We start from the raw sequence: 15343 nt of genomic DNA, 5'->3' as shown, positions 1-15343 counted from the left end.
CGCATGAAGGTCGCCTTGCTGGCGAGCGTTCGCCGTGAGAAATGGAGAAAGTTGCATTTCAATTCGCTGAATAGAATATTTGCATCAAAACAGACACAATCTGGATGGCTCCAGATTTCGAACAAAGACGTGGGTGTTTGCTGAACACCAAGAACAGTTGGCTGTTTTCCCTATCCGCGCTACTCCCACAGGGACACACGGCCTGTAATAATCCAAACATTGCACTCAAAATCACCGAATTATTGCAGAGAAGATTGCTGCGCGTTACCTGATCCCACACAGCTAAACATCTGATGAGAGTCTGCAGTCTTGTGAAGTCTCTCGTGAATATGAAGCAGACTGGAAAAGGCATTCACCTGTAAACGGCTGTCTGTTGAACTTTGCGCAAAGAATGTGTTCTATTGATATACAGATGGGTGACAAGTGAAATGATAACACAAGTGTCTCAGTCAGGCTTTGTCTGCCTCGAGGCTAGGACCAGACCTGGAGAAATATTCATGGGGTGGCATGAGTGTGTATTAGAGTCTTTAAGGGCTGACAGAAATATGCTAATTTATGCATATATTAATATTTGCATTTTATATCATTCTGTAGCTTCCCAGTGGTGTTCCTTATGTATTCAAATCCAAACATTCACATTTTGATAGAAGTACGTATGCTGTAGTGTCAAAATATTATTTTCCCAAGCCCTTCTAAAAACGTTTTCCCACGTGACCTGACATAGGTTTCTGCATGATGATGTTCTATATATATCCTTAACCACTCAGTTTGTATTACTTAGGGTAACTTGGTTGGCCATCGGCATGCCCCCAGTTTGGAGATGCAGACAGGAGTACCGGCATGTAAGCTAAGCGATGTACTGCTGTGGACGCCACGTTAGTTCGTATCCGAAAGCCACACAATAACACAAACAAACTAACCGATCGATGCAGCGGTAGACCAGCAACTCCAGTGTTCTGCGAGGTAAAATTAGTTTTTCTGAATGAAGTCTGGTGGCTTTGAGTAGAGCGATATAACAGCTTCAGTTCCTCGTCGGAAAAGGCTGTCTGACGGCGAGGTAAAGTGGTGAAAATAGTCTATTCTGATTTATTTCTCGGAGTGTTATCCCCTTTCCCCGACTCTGTAATTATTATTTTCCCCCCTTCAATGGCCCTAATACACTGTTGTATTATTGGACATCAGTATCGGCCTCAAAAATCCAGTATCAGTCGGGCTAACCTTTTTAAGTGGTCTCGCTTTGTGGTTGGGCTGAATGGATGCGAGTGACAACAGACATGATGATAGCAAAGGACTGGACCGTATTATAGTTTAGTTTGCTGCAGGTTGAATTTCTAAATTGTCACAGGATACACAGTACGTAATCTTTTGAGCTTTTTCAACCGTGAATATTGGCCACTCATGATTTTACACATAGTAGAGGGAAGTAATATTCCAAGAAAACACTCTGAGATTGAAGTCATAAATTTACGAGAAAAAAAATTGGATATTCTTTGAGATTAAAGTGGTACTTTTACGAGAAAATACTCACAAATTTACAAGAAAAAGACTTAGATATTCTGCGATTAAAGTGGTAAATTTACGAGAAAAAAATGTGGATATTCTCTGAGATTGCCGTGTGTTATGCCTAATCAAATTATAGGCATACTTTGCATTCACATTCAATAGGGGAAATACTTGTGAATTTAGGCCAGAATCGCCATATAATCATAAGCATCCGGAGTTTGAAGATACATTGCAGTGAATTGGGCCTAATCAGTAAAAAACAACATTCTGATTTGAGGTTTTTCTCATAAATTTACCACTTTAAGTTTAGAGAATATCCAATTTTTTTTTTTTTCGTAACTCTAATCTCGTTCTTTCTCGAAATATTACCCCCTCCCCCGGCTCCATAATTATTATGTTTTACCTACATTGGCCCGAAAATACAGAGTAGAGTTCACAGCTTTGGAGCACAGGCATTGTTTTGGAGCTGCATAGAGATGTAGTGTACCGACATTGTGCTCACATTTATACAACTTTTTATTGTTTATAAGAACACTGAACAAAAAAACAAGCTCAGACTTCAGAGGCAGCAGAAACAAAAGCTACAGTAAATGGCATATTATCTTCAACACAACGGCATGATCCTGTTAGAATAAACGCTGCGATATCAGCTCTACGCCCAGTGGCGTTCTTTTTTTTTCTTCTATTCTCCACATAATAGAATTAGGCTGTTTGAGCTGCGAGTGAAGTACGTTCCACTGCAGTGTTTGGAGGAGAGCGCCTGCCGCAGCAGCACACACTCACACTCGGGGTGTCCATGACAAAAGGCTGGGTTTGGCAGATGTTGAGAAATTTTGTTTTCACCAACCCTCCTTTTGCTCGGTGTTATCGCTCAGCTCAGGAAGACCCCCTCTGGTGTGCGTGTGTGTGCGTGTGTGTTTCCCACAGAGTGTAATTGTAAGTTTAATTAGGTTAGCCGCTGAATGAAATGCTGCAAAAATAGAGTGAGAAACAGACTTAAACGGAGGGAGGGAGAAAGGGCCAGATCTCAACAGAGTGGTGAGAAGGTAATTAAGTCGTCTTTTAACAAACCCTGTGGAATTAGCCTCCATTAAACCCCGGCCCCTCCTCCTCCTTCCTGCTTCTCCTCCTCCTCTTTCTTGCCGTTCCATCTCTTTCATCTAACCGTTTTATGCATTTTCACTCACAGCTATTTGCTGTTTGCAGCCTTGTATCGGGCACTATCCCTCTTCTCTTCCACCCTCCTCCTGTTCCCTTGGTTACCTGATGACCCTGTCGATATATTCAGAAATGTAAAAGGATTTAATTTAATTGCTACGTGCCATTAGTTTTCTCTTTCCTCCCCTCTCCCGTCAGTTCACTTAAGTTCTGTACTTTAGTGTACTTCCCTACCTCCTTCCCGTCCTCCATCCTGCCCTCCTCCAGCTTCCTTTTTTTCCTCCTCCATACCTGCAGAGGATGACAGCCGGGAGGAAGCCGACAGGCAGGTTGTCATGGCAACAGCAAACAGGTAGCTGCAGGGTAATGGAGCAGGTGAGGAGAGAAGGGAGTGAAAGGAGTTCTCCTCTTCTCCTCACCCTTTGACTCCTCATTGCTCTCTCCGTCATTCCCTGGATGGTGTTAACAGATAACCGATATGTCAGCAGATAAGCCCGGCTACCTGGCAATCGCAACGCCATGGCAACGAGGCCTGAATAGGAAAAAAGACTGAGAGATGAAGCAGTTAAGCGGTTCACACAGCTCGTAGCGATGCGCAGACCTTTATTGTCCCTGCGTTAGACTAACAGCTTTCTCATGCATTATTTGTTTTCCTTCGCTTTCTCTCATCTTCGTCCTGTCTGTCCTTCCAGCTATTGACCTGCTGTATGGAGGGATTTACTGTTTTATGTGCCAAGACTACATTTATGACAAAGACATGGAACAGATTGCCAAAGAGGAACAGAGGAAAGCCTGGAAAATGCAAGGTACGACAGCGTTTAACACCACACACTGTTGTATACACACACTGTGCCAAAGCTGCGTGATGTCTCCCAGGAGTGTTACACAATGTTACAGCACTCGGTCCAAGGGTTAAAGTGAAGGATGCAATGCATTGAATATGTATGTGTGTGTGTGTGTGTGTGTTCCAGGCATAGGGGAGAAGTACTCAACGTGGGAGCCCACCAAGAGGGAGCTGGAGCTGCTCCGCCACAACCCCAAGAGGAGGAGAATCACCTCCAACTGTACTATTGGTTAGTATCTCTTTGTCTCTCATGCACACACACACACACACACACATCAGTGTTGGAGAGGATGGTTGTGCAGCTGCAAAGAGCTGGATGTCAATCTGGGCCGATCGTTCAGTTTCAGAGAGAGGGACAGAATGGAGAGCTCAGAAGGAAACCATATAAATACAGAAAGAGGAAGCAACACTACCACCATCATCATCATCGACAAATATGCAAAGTTTACATCAACACGCTTACTGTAAAAGGGGACTTTTAAAATGCATCATCCAAAAACCACAAGCTAAAAACAAGATGTTTACCACTCAGGAAATGTGTTCATTTGCTTTAAGTGTCCGGAAAAATATATCATTCCTCTTTCACATGTTCACCTGGTTTCCTGGCAAAAGACAATTAAAGAGGACCAATTATGCTCATTTTCAGGGGCATACTGCATTGAGTTTCTACTAGAACATGTTTATATGCTCTGATGTTCAAAAAACACTTTACTTTTCCCATACCGGCTGTGCTGCAGAACCTCTTTTCCCTCTCTGTCATTTGAACCCTTTGTGTTTGAGCTCTTACTTCACTGTAAACAGAACACATCTAGGCATATTTGGAAAATTTGCATCTTGCATGGAAACTTGAAATCTTAAAGGACCAATATATAATATATACTGTGTACTGTAATAAATCATGAAATGAGCATGATATGTCATCAGATATTAAGGAATTGAAATACTGGCTTCTTTGACAACAATGCTACAGCCAGTATGTTCTCTTTTGAAATTTCCACTCCGGTCCGGAACGTGTGTTTTTTGTTTTGGCCGGTGTGATCCCGTCCACTGCCCGTTTCAACCCCCCGTTCCCCCATATGAAACAAATTAGCATGCAAACACAGCCGTCTGCAGCCATGGAAGCAAGCAAACAAACTGAATCAACAGAGATAACATAACATTAGATTCTACCCAAACTGAAAAGCCTCGGCACATCTCTCTGTGGTCCGTGTGCAGCTGGGTTATCAAGGCAGCGAGCATTTGAGACACACAGCCGGTGAAGTGATTAATTTTTTTTTACGATTTTGAAATAGATTTTTTTAATGCCAGAATCGATATATGTACTTCATTTGAGTATATGCAGACGTAGAAGAAAGTTACCGCTTTTATTGTTGTAGTCTGGGTAACGTGACGCCATATCCGTCAACCAAAACAAACCGCAGCCAGCTGCAGTGAGCCGAAATGAGTTTTCAAAATAAGGTGTTAACAAAGGGAAATGTACATACAAAATACATATACGGAAACAAGATTGATTAAATTGTATTCACCAAAAGTTTAAAACATTACATGTCCCTTATAAATTAAAAAGAAAATACCACGAATTTGTGAGGGAAATGTCTTCATTACTTGATTTTTGGTTGCTGGAACCAAATAACCTTATAACTAATGCCTGACTGATATATTTGACTTCATCTCTGACTACATATATGCTAGAAATCAAAATTTTTACTTTCTACTCTTTACTCTTTTACTTTAGATTTTTCAAAGTAAAAGTCCCGAGAAGTGTATGATTCAACTTTTTCCCATGGTCTAGTGTTAAAAAAATGTAAACAAAAATCGCTATATATCATAGTATCGAATCGCAATACTTGTAAAATCGCAATACTTAAAAATTGCGATCTGCAAAAATCAAATCGGCACCCAAATATCGTGATAGTATCGAATCGGGAGATAGGTGAATCGTCCCAGCCGTACTATAATGCATAAAGTTGGCGGGTTGGGTTCCGCTGGTTGATTAACACAATTTTTTGCCAGTCAGGCGGTGCGGATTGGCTCTCATAATGGGTCAGGTGGGTACGGGTATTAAAAAACCCTGACCTGTGCATCACTACTATACAGTGTCTTACATACGTCTGTGAAAGCTGGTCAATCAGGCAAAATACAAGAGGGCTGATACACTGTCTTCAGAGAGAAGCAGCAGAGTATATTTGAAGCAACGGGGAAGGTTAGAATGAAGCAGCGGTGGGGTTTGGCCGTGTGTGGGAGTGAGGAGAGCTGGCATACGTTTAACACCTTTGTAGCAGCCTGCAGCGATGTGCTCGAGCACCATTAACATCCCTGGCACTGTCTTAGGTGAGGGAAATTACAGGCCTGGCTGCTCATCCATCCATCCTTCCTCCCTCCCCATCCTCCGCTGTCCTCTTTTCCTCTTCCTCTTCTCCTGCTCCTCTTCTTCTCCCTCTCCCCTCGTCTGTGTCTGTGTGTGGTTTGGGTCTGCTGTAATCTGACAAGGGTTTCCCTGTGTGCAGTCCAATGTTGCCTCAGGGGCATCACGGTATTATTGGGAAGTGTGTATCTACCGTTAACAGCACTGCAGCTTAGATGCCCCACTGCAGCAGCCAAGAAAAATGATCTGTCTCTCTTCAGCTCTTTCTCTCTGTTACTCCCTTTTTTCTTCCACCCATCCTCTCGCTTTGTCTCATCTTTGTTGCCCGCTTCTTATTTTTTTTCTTGTTCATCTTAACCCCTCAGGCCTGCGAGGTCTGATAAACCTGGGCAACACGTGCTTCATGAACTGCATCGTGCAGGCGCTGACGCACACGCCGCTGTTGCGCGACTTCTTCCTGTCCGACCGACACAAATGCGAGATGCAGAGCAACTCCTGTTTGGTGTGTGAGATGTCTCAACTCTTCCAAGAGGTAACTGTCCCTTTTTTTTTTTTGAGAATGTGTTTAAATGGGTAGAAGAACAGGGATAAGAGGCGCGAAAGGGAATGTTTCCTCTAAAGAATTCACGATACCAGAAATTTAGTAGTCGATACCAATACCAGTGAAATTCCACAATTCTCGATACCAATTCAATACCACGGTAAAAAAGAAAAGTAAAACAATAAATCCCATATACTTCAACATACACTCCTTTATTACCGTTTGCATACTGGTATTTGTTAGGAAGTTAAACAGGTCATAATTCCCTCCCTATTATCTATTTTAGATAATAGTTTTTATATCTATTGCTGTGAAAACATCTCGCCAAAAACTACATTTTACAAGATTACATTTGAACACCTCATGATAACGTTAGAATTTACCTTTCACCCATTACTCATTTTTATTAAATAGAGCTGGAATCATGATGTAAATCAAATCTACAATACTGCATGTACTGTCAGGGCTCAACTCTAATGTCGTCCCCGGGATGATAAAAAATGTGTTTCGGACACAGTGAACTCGACAGGACGAGAGCTAGCTAAAGTTAGCTGTTAGCAGCCGGTAAGCAGCACAGTCCTGCACGGAGCTAACAGCTAACAGCTAACAGCTAACGTTAACTAGCTCTCTGCCGAGTTCAACACTGATTTGTTGCTCACAATGTTCGCATTATCAGAAAAAATAGCCAACACACATACTGTGAAATAAGACAACGCAGTCAGTTTTTGTGGGCTGCCTAGTTCAGAAAACAAGCGATTCATTAATTTTTACTGAATAGAGCCTGAACGCATCATAATGTAACTCACTGGCACCTCCCGTGTTGAAGTCGGCAGGACGAGAGCTAGTTAACGTTAGCTGTTAGCAGCCGGTAAGCAGCACAGTCCTGCACGGAGCTAACAGCTAACGCTAACTATCTCTCGTTCTGCCAATTCCAACACAGATTTGTTGTTCGCAATGTAGCATTATCGGGGAAAAATAGGGTGCGTCCCAAACACATTTTCTATCGTTCCCAGGACGACGTTAGTCTCGAAGCACTGACGGTACCTGCGGTACTGTAGAAAAACGCGTACCATCACCTTTTCAGAATTTTAGCACTGACTTGGTACCAAAAGTACCGCTTCTCGTGACATCCCTAGTTTCCTCCCTCACATACATACATTCCCTCTCCAGTTCTACTCAGGCCATCGGTCGCCGCACATCCCCTTCCGTCTCCTCCACCTGGTGTGGACCCACGCCCGTCACCTGGCCGGCTACGAGCAGCAGGACGCCCACGAGTTCCTTATCGCAGCGCTGGACGTCCTGCACAGACACTGCAAAGGTGGGACGCGCATGTACACAATAAGATATAACACGACTAGAGAAGACCAAAAAATGAGAGAGATAAATGTGAAGGAGGCGAGGAGAAAGCAGGAAGAATGACACAGAGAGGAGGCTTTTAGCTGAGCGTAGGTGAGGCAGGAGGAGAACTGGTTGGATGAGAGGATAAAAACCGAAGAGAGAGACTGACGGAGAGATGGAGAGCCAACAGTGCTGATCTCTCTTGGATCTGCATCTCTCTGCAGTGTAGAAGCAGAATGGCTGTAAAGTTACACAGCACTGCTTTTAGTGACTGTGTGTGTGTGCTTATATCCACGCAGACGACAACGGGAAGAAAGCCAACAACCCCAACCACTGTAACTGCATCATCGACCAAATCTTCACAGGGGGCCTGCAGTCTGACGTCACCTGTCAAGTCTGCCAGTAAGTGCACCGGTGTGTGTGAGTGTGAGGTTCTTCCAAAGAAAAAACGCAACACATAAAATGTTTTAGGCCTCACTGGAGACTGAATAAAGAGATTAAAGCTTAATAGAACAAAGCCACGGCATTGTCTAACAGTGCAGTCAATTGCCTGACTTATACCGTCTTGACCAAAGAGACGCTCAGAAATGACACACTTCACTCGTCTGTCACCATCCTGGATCAGAACTCTCTAAATCCCTGTCCCGAGGTGACCCTGCCTCCCTCTATCCTCTGTCACTCACATAGTGCACCATCAATCACACACACTGAACTGCTACACTGCAGCAACAGTAAAAAAAAAAACTCTCATGGCTTACAGTCTGTAAAGTTGATCTCTAGTTCCACCTGGTGGTCATAGAAGGTGTCAGATCTTTATGCTCTGGTACGAATTTTTCATTTAAGACATTTAGAAATTACTAATTTGGATGTGTACCAGCAAATATAATGATTCACTTTATAATTAACAACATAATCATATATCAACAACATGCTGCCAGTGTGTTTCTTTTTCTACATTCAGTCTAAATGACTAAGAAGACGGCCTTTAGGTGAACCAGGTGATGTCCACCCACCTTACAGTTTCTCTGTGACTTGGGTTTGATTGGACGCATGAAAACACAGTATAAGTGTTTTGAAGTGGGGCTGTATGAGGTACGTATCCATAGTCAGTGTATTACCTACTGTAGATGACGGTCGGCACGCCCCCAGTTTGGAGGAACCGACTACCAGTACGGAAGAAAAAGCAATGTTCTGCTGCGGACGGGGCCGGCAGCCAAACAGATTTTAGCCACCTAATAGAAAGGCTCACCTTGCACAAATCAAAGCAGACCAAATAAAAAAAATGATTTGATGACGAGCGTGTACAAAGGAGCAAATTTATCTTTTTAGTCCCGAGAGCTGCCACTTCTATGCAGGGAATCGCAGACTCTGACTCTGTCCATCTCAACATATGCCCTCGCAGGCATCCTGCGTTTCGGTTCGCTTGGAAACGGTCCGAGACTACTTCTAGCAAGCGATCTTGGCTCGGTTGTTTTGGTCTGCACCAGAATACAATTAAAACGGACTAAATGTTGGCTTGTGAAAGCACCCTAAAATCCAATGCTTTTGCTGCTGCCCCTATCCACGGTGGTACATTGCTTTTTTCCCGTGCCGGTACGCTTGTCTGCTTCTCCAAACTGGGGGTGTGCCGACCGTCATCGACTGTAGGTAATACACTGACTGGATAAATACATGATACAACCCCACTTCAAAACACCCAAACTATCCCTTTTAAATCTAAGAAAAAGTGATTCAAACCAACTGCAAGAAGCACTGTGCTTTGGCTTAGAGTCTAAATTGGGATCTCTTGCAGAAATGGATAATTATCTAAATACTTGTTAATTAAGTTGAAAAAATAATAATTATTATAGTTAAGGACTGCAACAGGCGCATGGAAAGTTTTATTGCAAACGCAGCACATTTGGATTGTGATGCTTTGTGTTTGTATATATCAGAAGAAAGCTCTTCTCCTGCTGCCACAGGGCTTTTGCTGATTCATGATTTATTCACTTGGCATTCTCCATTTAGCCTAATGTGGTGGCAACTCATGCATTGCTTTTGACCAAGGGGAAATGGACTGCAGATATTCTACAAAGCGCCACAGCAGTCACCGTTTCTGGACAGAATGAGTTGAGCTACTCAATCTAGGTCATACGGTCAGTATTCACAGGCTGAATCCAACTGAAGTTCCCATTTTTTGCGCCATGAAGTTAAATTCTTTTCCACCTTTTTGTGGCGACCATGAAGCTAGTTGATGATTTCTGCTTTTACCAACTACCAGGCCAGACATTTATTTTAACAAGCATCACATTTTATCATTCATGTCGGGCCGAATGCCATTCCTTGTGAGGAGTTGGAGCTCATAAAACAGTACTTTTGTCTCTCACTTTACATTGTTTAACTAATTAATATTCATGTTCTGATTTCGAGCCTGTAAATACAGACATGGAGAAGTTCTCCATATCAATAAAATGAAGCATCAAACATGTCTGTTGATGAGGGAGACTGTTCTGTAACCTGGGAGCCAGGACAACAAAAGTCTGTTAGCATGCGCTTTAGCTGGACAGAAGACAATGTAGTTAAGCCTGGCATCTAGATAATATGGGAACACTGCAGACTTTTAAGAAGAAGATATTCCTGGAATTTTAGTTCCGGGACTACTTTTCAAGGAATTAAAGGTTCCTTCAGCCCATTTTTTTTCTTTGTTTCCACCGCAGTCTAAAGACCTGTGAAGATTAGGCAAATTAGTCTGCTGACTTATGAAAAAGCAACATGATGGGACGAGGGCTGCTGGTGGTCGCAGCGGTAAACACACTCTGCAGTTTAATCTAAAAAACACATTGTTGTCTCACCGCAACGACATTTACTGCTGCATGTATTTACTGATGCATATTGGATGTAATGAATGAAATGTAGAGGAGCAAAAATGAAGCTAAAAGCATCCGTCTCCACAGTAAATCATCTGTTGAGTGTTTGATTTGTGCTTTACAACGTAACCACCGTTAAACAATCAGGAAAATATTTTTTTTTCTCTCTCCTTCACAGTACCGCCACGCTGTCTGTCTCTTCTACCGCTCGCCCTCTCGGCTCGCTCTATCTCTCTCACTTTCTCTTTTTCTTTGTCTTTTTTAAAAATGAGTTGGGAAGCCGACAGCAAAGCCTAACTTTACTTTGTATGTTATCAAACAAAGAGAAATGCTCTCCCCTCATCCTAGAATGGTCCTAAATCGATACCAGAGTACATGCTTGTTTTATGAATGAAGCGGTACACGAGTTGAAGCAGCGGTGCTGTGTGTGTGTTTGTCATCCCTACAAACTCCACCATGAAAGTTCCTGTACTTTCAGAAAGTACTAACCCCAAACAGGGCATTTTTGGGGGGTAAAAAGGCCTGGGAAAATGTCCCTGGAACTTAATTTAGACTCTGGTTCCTGCGGTCGAAACGCAATGAGTTCCTCAAAAGGTTCCTAGTCCCGGGGGAAAGTTCCTGCGGTCGAAACGGGGCTTTTGTTAGTAATCGTGATGCAGAATTTAGAATTGCAATTGTATTACAGCTTCTTGGCTCAACAGGAATACTGTTCCAATACTATCTCCAAGACAGAGCAACCTGCCTCTGCGTTCACCCCCGCCTCTCACCCCAATGTGTGCTGGAACAGGCTCCAATCTCCCTGCAACCCTGCACAAGATAAGCAGAAACGATTGACGGTAACTAAGGGAGATCTTGGCCACCTCGTCTCATAAATACCATCAGCCAGTATAATTTTTTTTTTATCATTAACTGCCAGAATGAAGCCACAGTGTGCATCTCTGAATGATGTCCAGTAGGTTTATCTTCTTAGCCCAGATGAACATGCTTAGCTGCCAACATTAGGAGTGCAAGGGTCTGAACCGCGGTGCCAAGCAGCCGAAGCCTCCCTGATGTCTCCCTCTTTTGTCTCCCTCTCACTTATATGTCTGTCTGAATAAAGGAAAACTACAAAGTGCAGTGTCTTACTGTGCCTCCTATGAAGTGGGTAACAGACTGGAAGACGTACAAATCGACACACCGCAACGCCTTGAACTCTACATGAGAGATGTGCAGCATTTTCATCTTCTCATACAGGCCCGTCGTCTTGTGTGTTTCTCTGTCTTCCTCCCAGTGGCGTCTCGACAACCATAGACCCGTTCTGGGACATCAGCCTGGACCTGCCGGGCTCCTCCACTCCGTTCTGGCCCCTCAGCCCCGGAGGAGATGGATCAGCACTTAACGGAGAGAGTCACACCACTGGAGCCACAACACTCACGGACTGTCTGCGCAGGTAACTGACATGATGACAGGATGTACCGAACCGTTCAAAGCTTCATTCGTAACTTTAGTATTTGACTTTTAACCCAGTATTTCTGCAAAGTCGCAGATAAAGATCAGGCCACACTAATATTATTAGTATTATATATTTGTAGAATTAGATTCCAGTGGTGGTTGTGTAGGATTGTTTATGACTCACGGGATCCAAACATTTCCAATAACGTCCATAATTACAATAATAAGTCCAAAAGATATATATATATATATATATATTCATTTTCAAAAATGTCGGCATTTAGTCTTTCAAAAACATTTTCACTGCAGTCAGAGCATGTGAGCGGAGTGGAGCACGAGCGAGCGAGGAGCGTGAGCGGAAGGATTTTGGATGGAGCGTAGCAGAGCGGATTGTTTGTTAAGTTGGAGCATCGTCTTATCTCCCGCTCCTTTGCGATTCAATATCGCTCTGGTACCGTTCACACCATGAGTCTGAAGCATGCCCGAGCAAACCCGACCCAGAATGTATCTGTATATTTCGCACGGCGGCTGTGTAAGATTGTTTCAGCCTCATATGATCCAAACATTTCCAATAGCTATTTCTCTCCTCAAATGTTTTCAGAAACATCTTGTAGTGTACTGTTTAGCTGTAAAATGAGAAAGTTTGCTGTGGCTGGTGGGCGGTACTCAAATGCCATTAGGAGCAGTAGAGGGCACAGAGGAACATGATTTTTTTCAGACTATCCGTCTCATGTACTACTGTCAGGATATAGTGACAGTCTGAGCAAATATGACAAAAAGTTACCAACTGTAGCTTTAATGAATATAACTCGTCAGTGCATGCCTCCCTTTGTGTGCGTAAAAGCAGGAGAGCAAACAGTTTTTGACCGCAGTGAAGACGTTGTTTTTGAAAGGCTTAATGCCAACAAATATATATTGAAGCAGAATATTTTGTTAGATAAAAACATGTTGTGAATTTCAGAAATGATTACATCTATCTTTTTTCAATAAATGTTGACAAAAAGTTACAAACTGTAGCTTTAAAAAAAAAGTTGATTTAATAAAAAGAGACTAGCTCATTTAATCCGATGAATCACTTTATTCAAATTGAGGATTTTGTTCAAGGATTTCTTTATTTTTTTTGTGATATTGTCATAAAATAGACATCTTCAACTTCATTTGAAAACCTGAATAGAAGCTGTGAATGTAAATAAATGACCTAATAACAATATTTGTTATATAATTTTTGATAAATTACGTCTTTTGTGTGCAAAAATGGTCTTTCTGTCTGCCATACAGTACTGAAATGGAAGTAACCAGTGTAGCACTTTCTTCCCCCTAAACAGAAATAAACACATGCATGCTCAGACAACACACACCCACATATACACGGTCCCCTGAAAACTAATTCCTCTTCTACCCCAAATTCACTGGAGCTACAGGGAGCAGCAGCAGCATCGATATAAGCGCACACACACACACACACACACACACATATGGGCACTAAATCTCATCCTCTTCCGTCTAGGTTCACCAGGCCAGAGCACCTCGGCAGCAGCGCCAAGATCAAGTGCAGCGGTTGCCATAGTTACCAGGAGTCCACCAAGCAGCTGACCATGAAGAAGCTGCCCATCGTGGCCTGCTTTCACCTCAAGGTAAGAGTTTGGTTCAAACTGATGCAAATTAGGGGGATATTGGTTATCAGAGCGGTGTTCTAACACCCGTCGCTTTGTTTGTTTTCAGAGGTTCGAGCATTCAGCCAAACTGCGGCGGAAGATCACAACTTATGTCTCCTTCCCGTTGGAGCTGGACATGACGCCCTTCATGGCCTCCAGGTGAGCACAAACAGATACAGATACAGAGATACAGAGAGCTTTATTTATCCCCGAAGGGCAATTCAGTTTCTGCAGTCCACCGAGACATATACACACATTCATACTGCACAATCATCATTGACAGAGGGAACACAGTAGGTGGCATATGGGGAGGTGCAGAACAATAAAAGTACAAGATTAAAATTAAAAATCTTCGCAATAAAAACAATGAATACAAGAATAAAAATAAAAACAAGACGAGATAAAAGAATAAAGGAATAAATAAATAATTACAATAGAATAAAGTGCCAAGAGTATTTGCACATTGCAAATTGTATTCCAAGAATGTACCTAATGCAAACACAGACAACCGTTATGTGGTTAGTGCAAAATAATTGTACATTCAAAGTAAATAAAACATTTTTTTGTTGTCGTTCATTCATGATAGTTACTCTGCGTTCAGCAGTGTAATGGCAGAAGGAATGAATGACTTGGAGTAGCGGTTTGTCTTTCTGTGAGGCGGCAGATAGCGCCGTCCTGAAGGCAGTAGTGTGAACTCACTAGACAGGATTTGGTTGTGATTAATAATGTTTTTGGCCTTCTGGAGGACACGTTTCTCCCAGAGAGAGTTTAAGTTGCTCTGCTGGGCTCCGATGATTTTGGAGCAGACTTTCACAATGTTATTTAGGCAATTCCTGTCCTTCATAGACAAACCGTTAAACCAGCAAATAAATGAAAAGGTTAAAAGGCTCTCAATATATGACAAGTAGACAGTGCACAGGATAGATCTACTCACACCAAAGGAGTTGATTTTCCTCAGCAAATGAATTCTCTGTTGGCTTCGTTTAACAATGGACTCAGTGTTTACATCGAACTTGAGATGAGAGTCAAACACTGTGCCCAGGTACTTATAAGAGTGCACGATGTCAACATCCTCGCCATGAATTATACTCTGAGTGGGATTAATCTTGTTTTTTCTAAAGTCAATCACAAGTTCTTTAGTTTTTGAGACATTAAGATCAAGATAATTTTTGTCACACCACTCGACAAAGGCAGGAAGAGCGCAGCCATGATCTGACTCTGCCCCCTGTAGGAGCGACAGGAGTGCAGTGTCGTCTGAAAATTTCACTAATAAGCTGCCCTCCTTAGAAGACCTGCAGCTATCTGTGTACAAAATAAAAAGCAATGGCGAAAGGACGCAGCCTTGCGGAGAACCTGTGTTAGAGACCAAGGTATTAGACATAATACCATTAACTAAAACCTGTTGTGTTCTGTCTGTTAAGAAGTTTAAAACCAATGTTAAAAGCTGGTGAGGTAGGTTAAAATGAGATGCAAGCCTCTCAATCAGAATGTGAGGCTGCATCTTATTAAAAGCTGAAGAAAAATCAGCGAATAAGAGTCTGACATGAGCTTTTGGTGTTTCCAGGTGTCTATAAACTTTGTCCAGGATAAAGAGTTTAGCGTCTTCCACTCCTTTACCTGTTTGATATGCAAACTGGAGTGAATGCAGTTTGCCCTCCACCA

The 15343-nt window shown here is 42.6% G+C and overlaps 1 protein-coding gene across 5 annotated transcripts in view; it reads left to right on the top strand.

Annotated features, from left to right (window-relative positions):
- Positions 1–15343, top strand: part of usp22 (ubiquitin specific peptidase 22) — a 74830-nt gene that overhangs the window by 10804 nt on the left and 48683 nt on the right. For all 5 annotated transcript variants that reach the window (XR_005204782.1, XR_005204781.1, XR_005204780.1 and 2 more), the window contains exons 3-10: positions 3354–3467; positions 3633–3734; positions 6236–6402; positions 7582–7729; positions 8049–8151; positions 11866–12024; positions 13534–13660; positions 13749–13840. Coding sequence is in view for 1 of the 5 variants with exons in the window: in XM_037755961.1 (XP_037611889.1) it covers positions 3354–3467; positions 3633–3734; positions 6236–6402; positions 7582–7729; positions 8049–8151; positions 11866–12024; positions 13534–13660; positions 13749–13840 (1012 nt within the window). In the remaining 4 variants the exon portion in view is untranslated. The remainder of the gene's footprint in view (positions 1–3353; positions 3468–3632; positions 3735–6235; positions 6403–7581; positions 7730–8048; positions 8152–11865; positions 12025–13533; positions 13661–13748; positions 13841–15343) is intronic.

This window comes from Sebastes umbrosus, chromosome 20, assembly GCF_015220745.1.
Source record: "Sebastes umbrosus isolate fSebUmb1 chromosome 20, fSebUmb1.pri, whole genome shotgun sequence".
NCBI lineage: Eukaryota > Metazoa > Chordata > Actinopteri > Perciformes > Sebastidae > Sebastes > Sebastes umbrosus.
The sequence above is the reverse complement of the archived record's forward strand: the minus strand, read 5'-3'. Positions and strand labels throughout refer to the sequence as shown.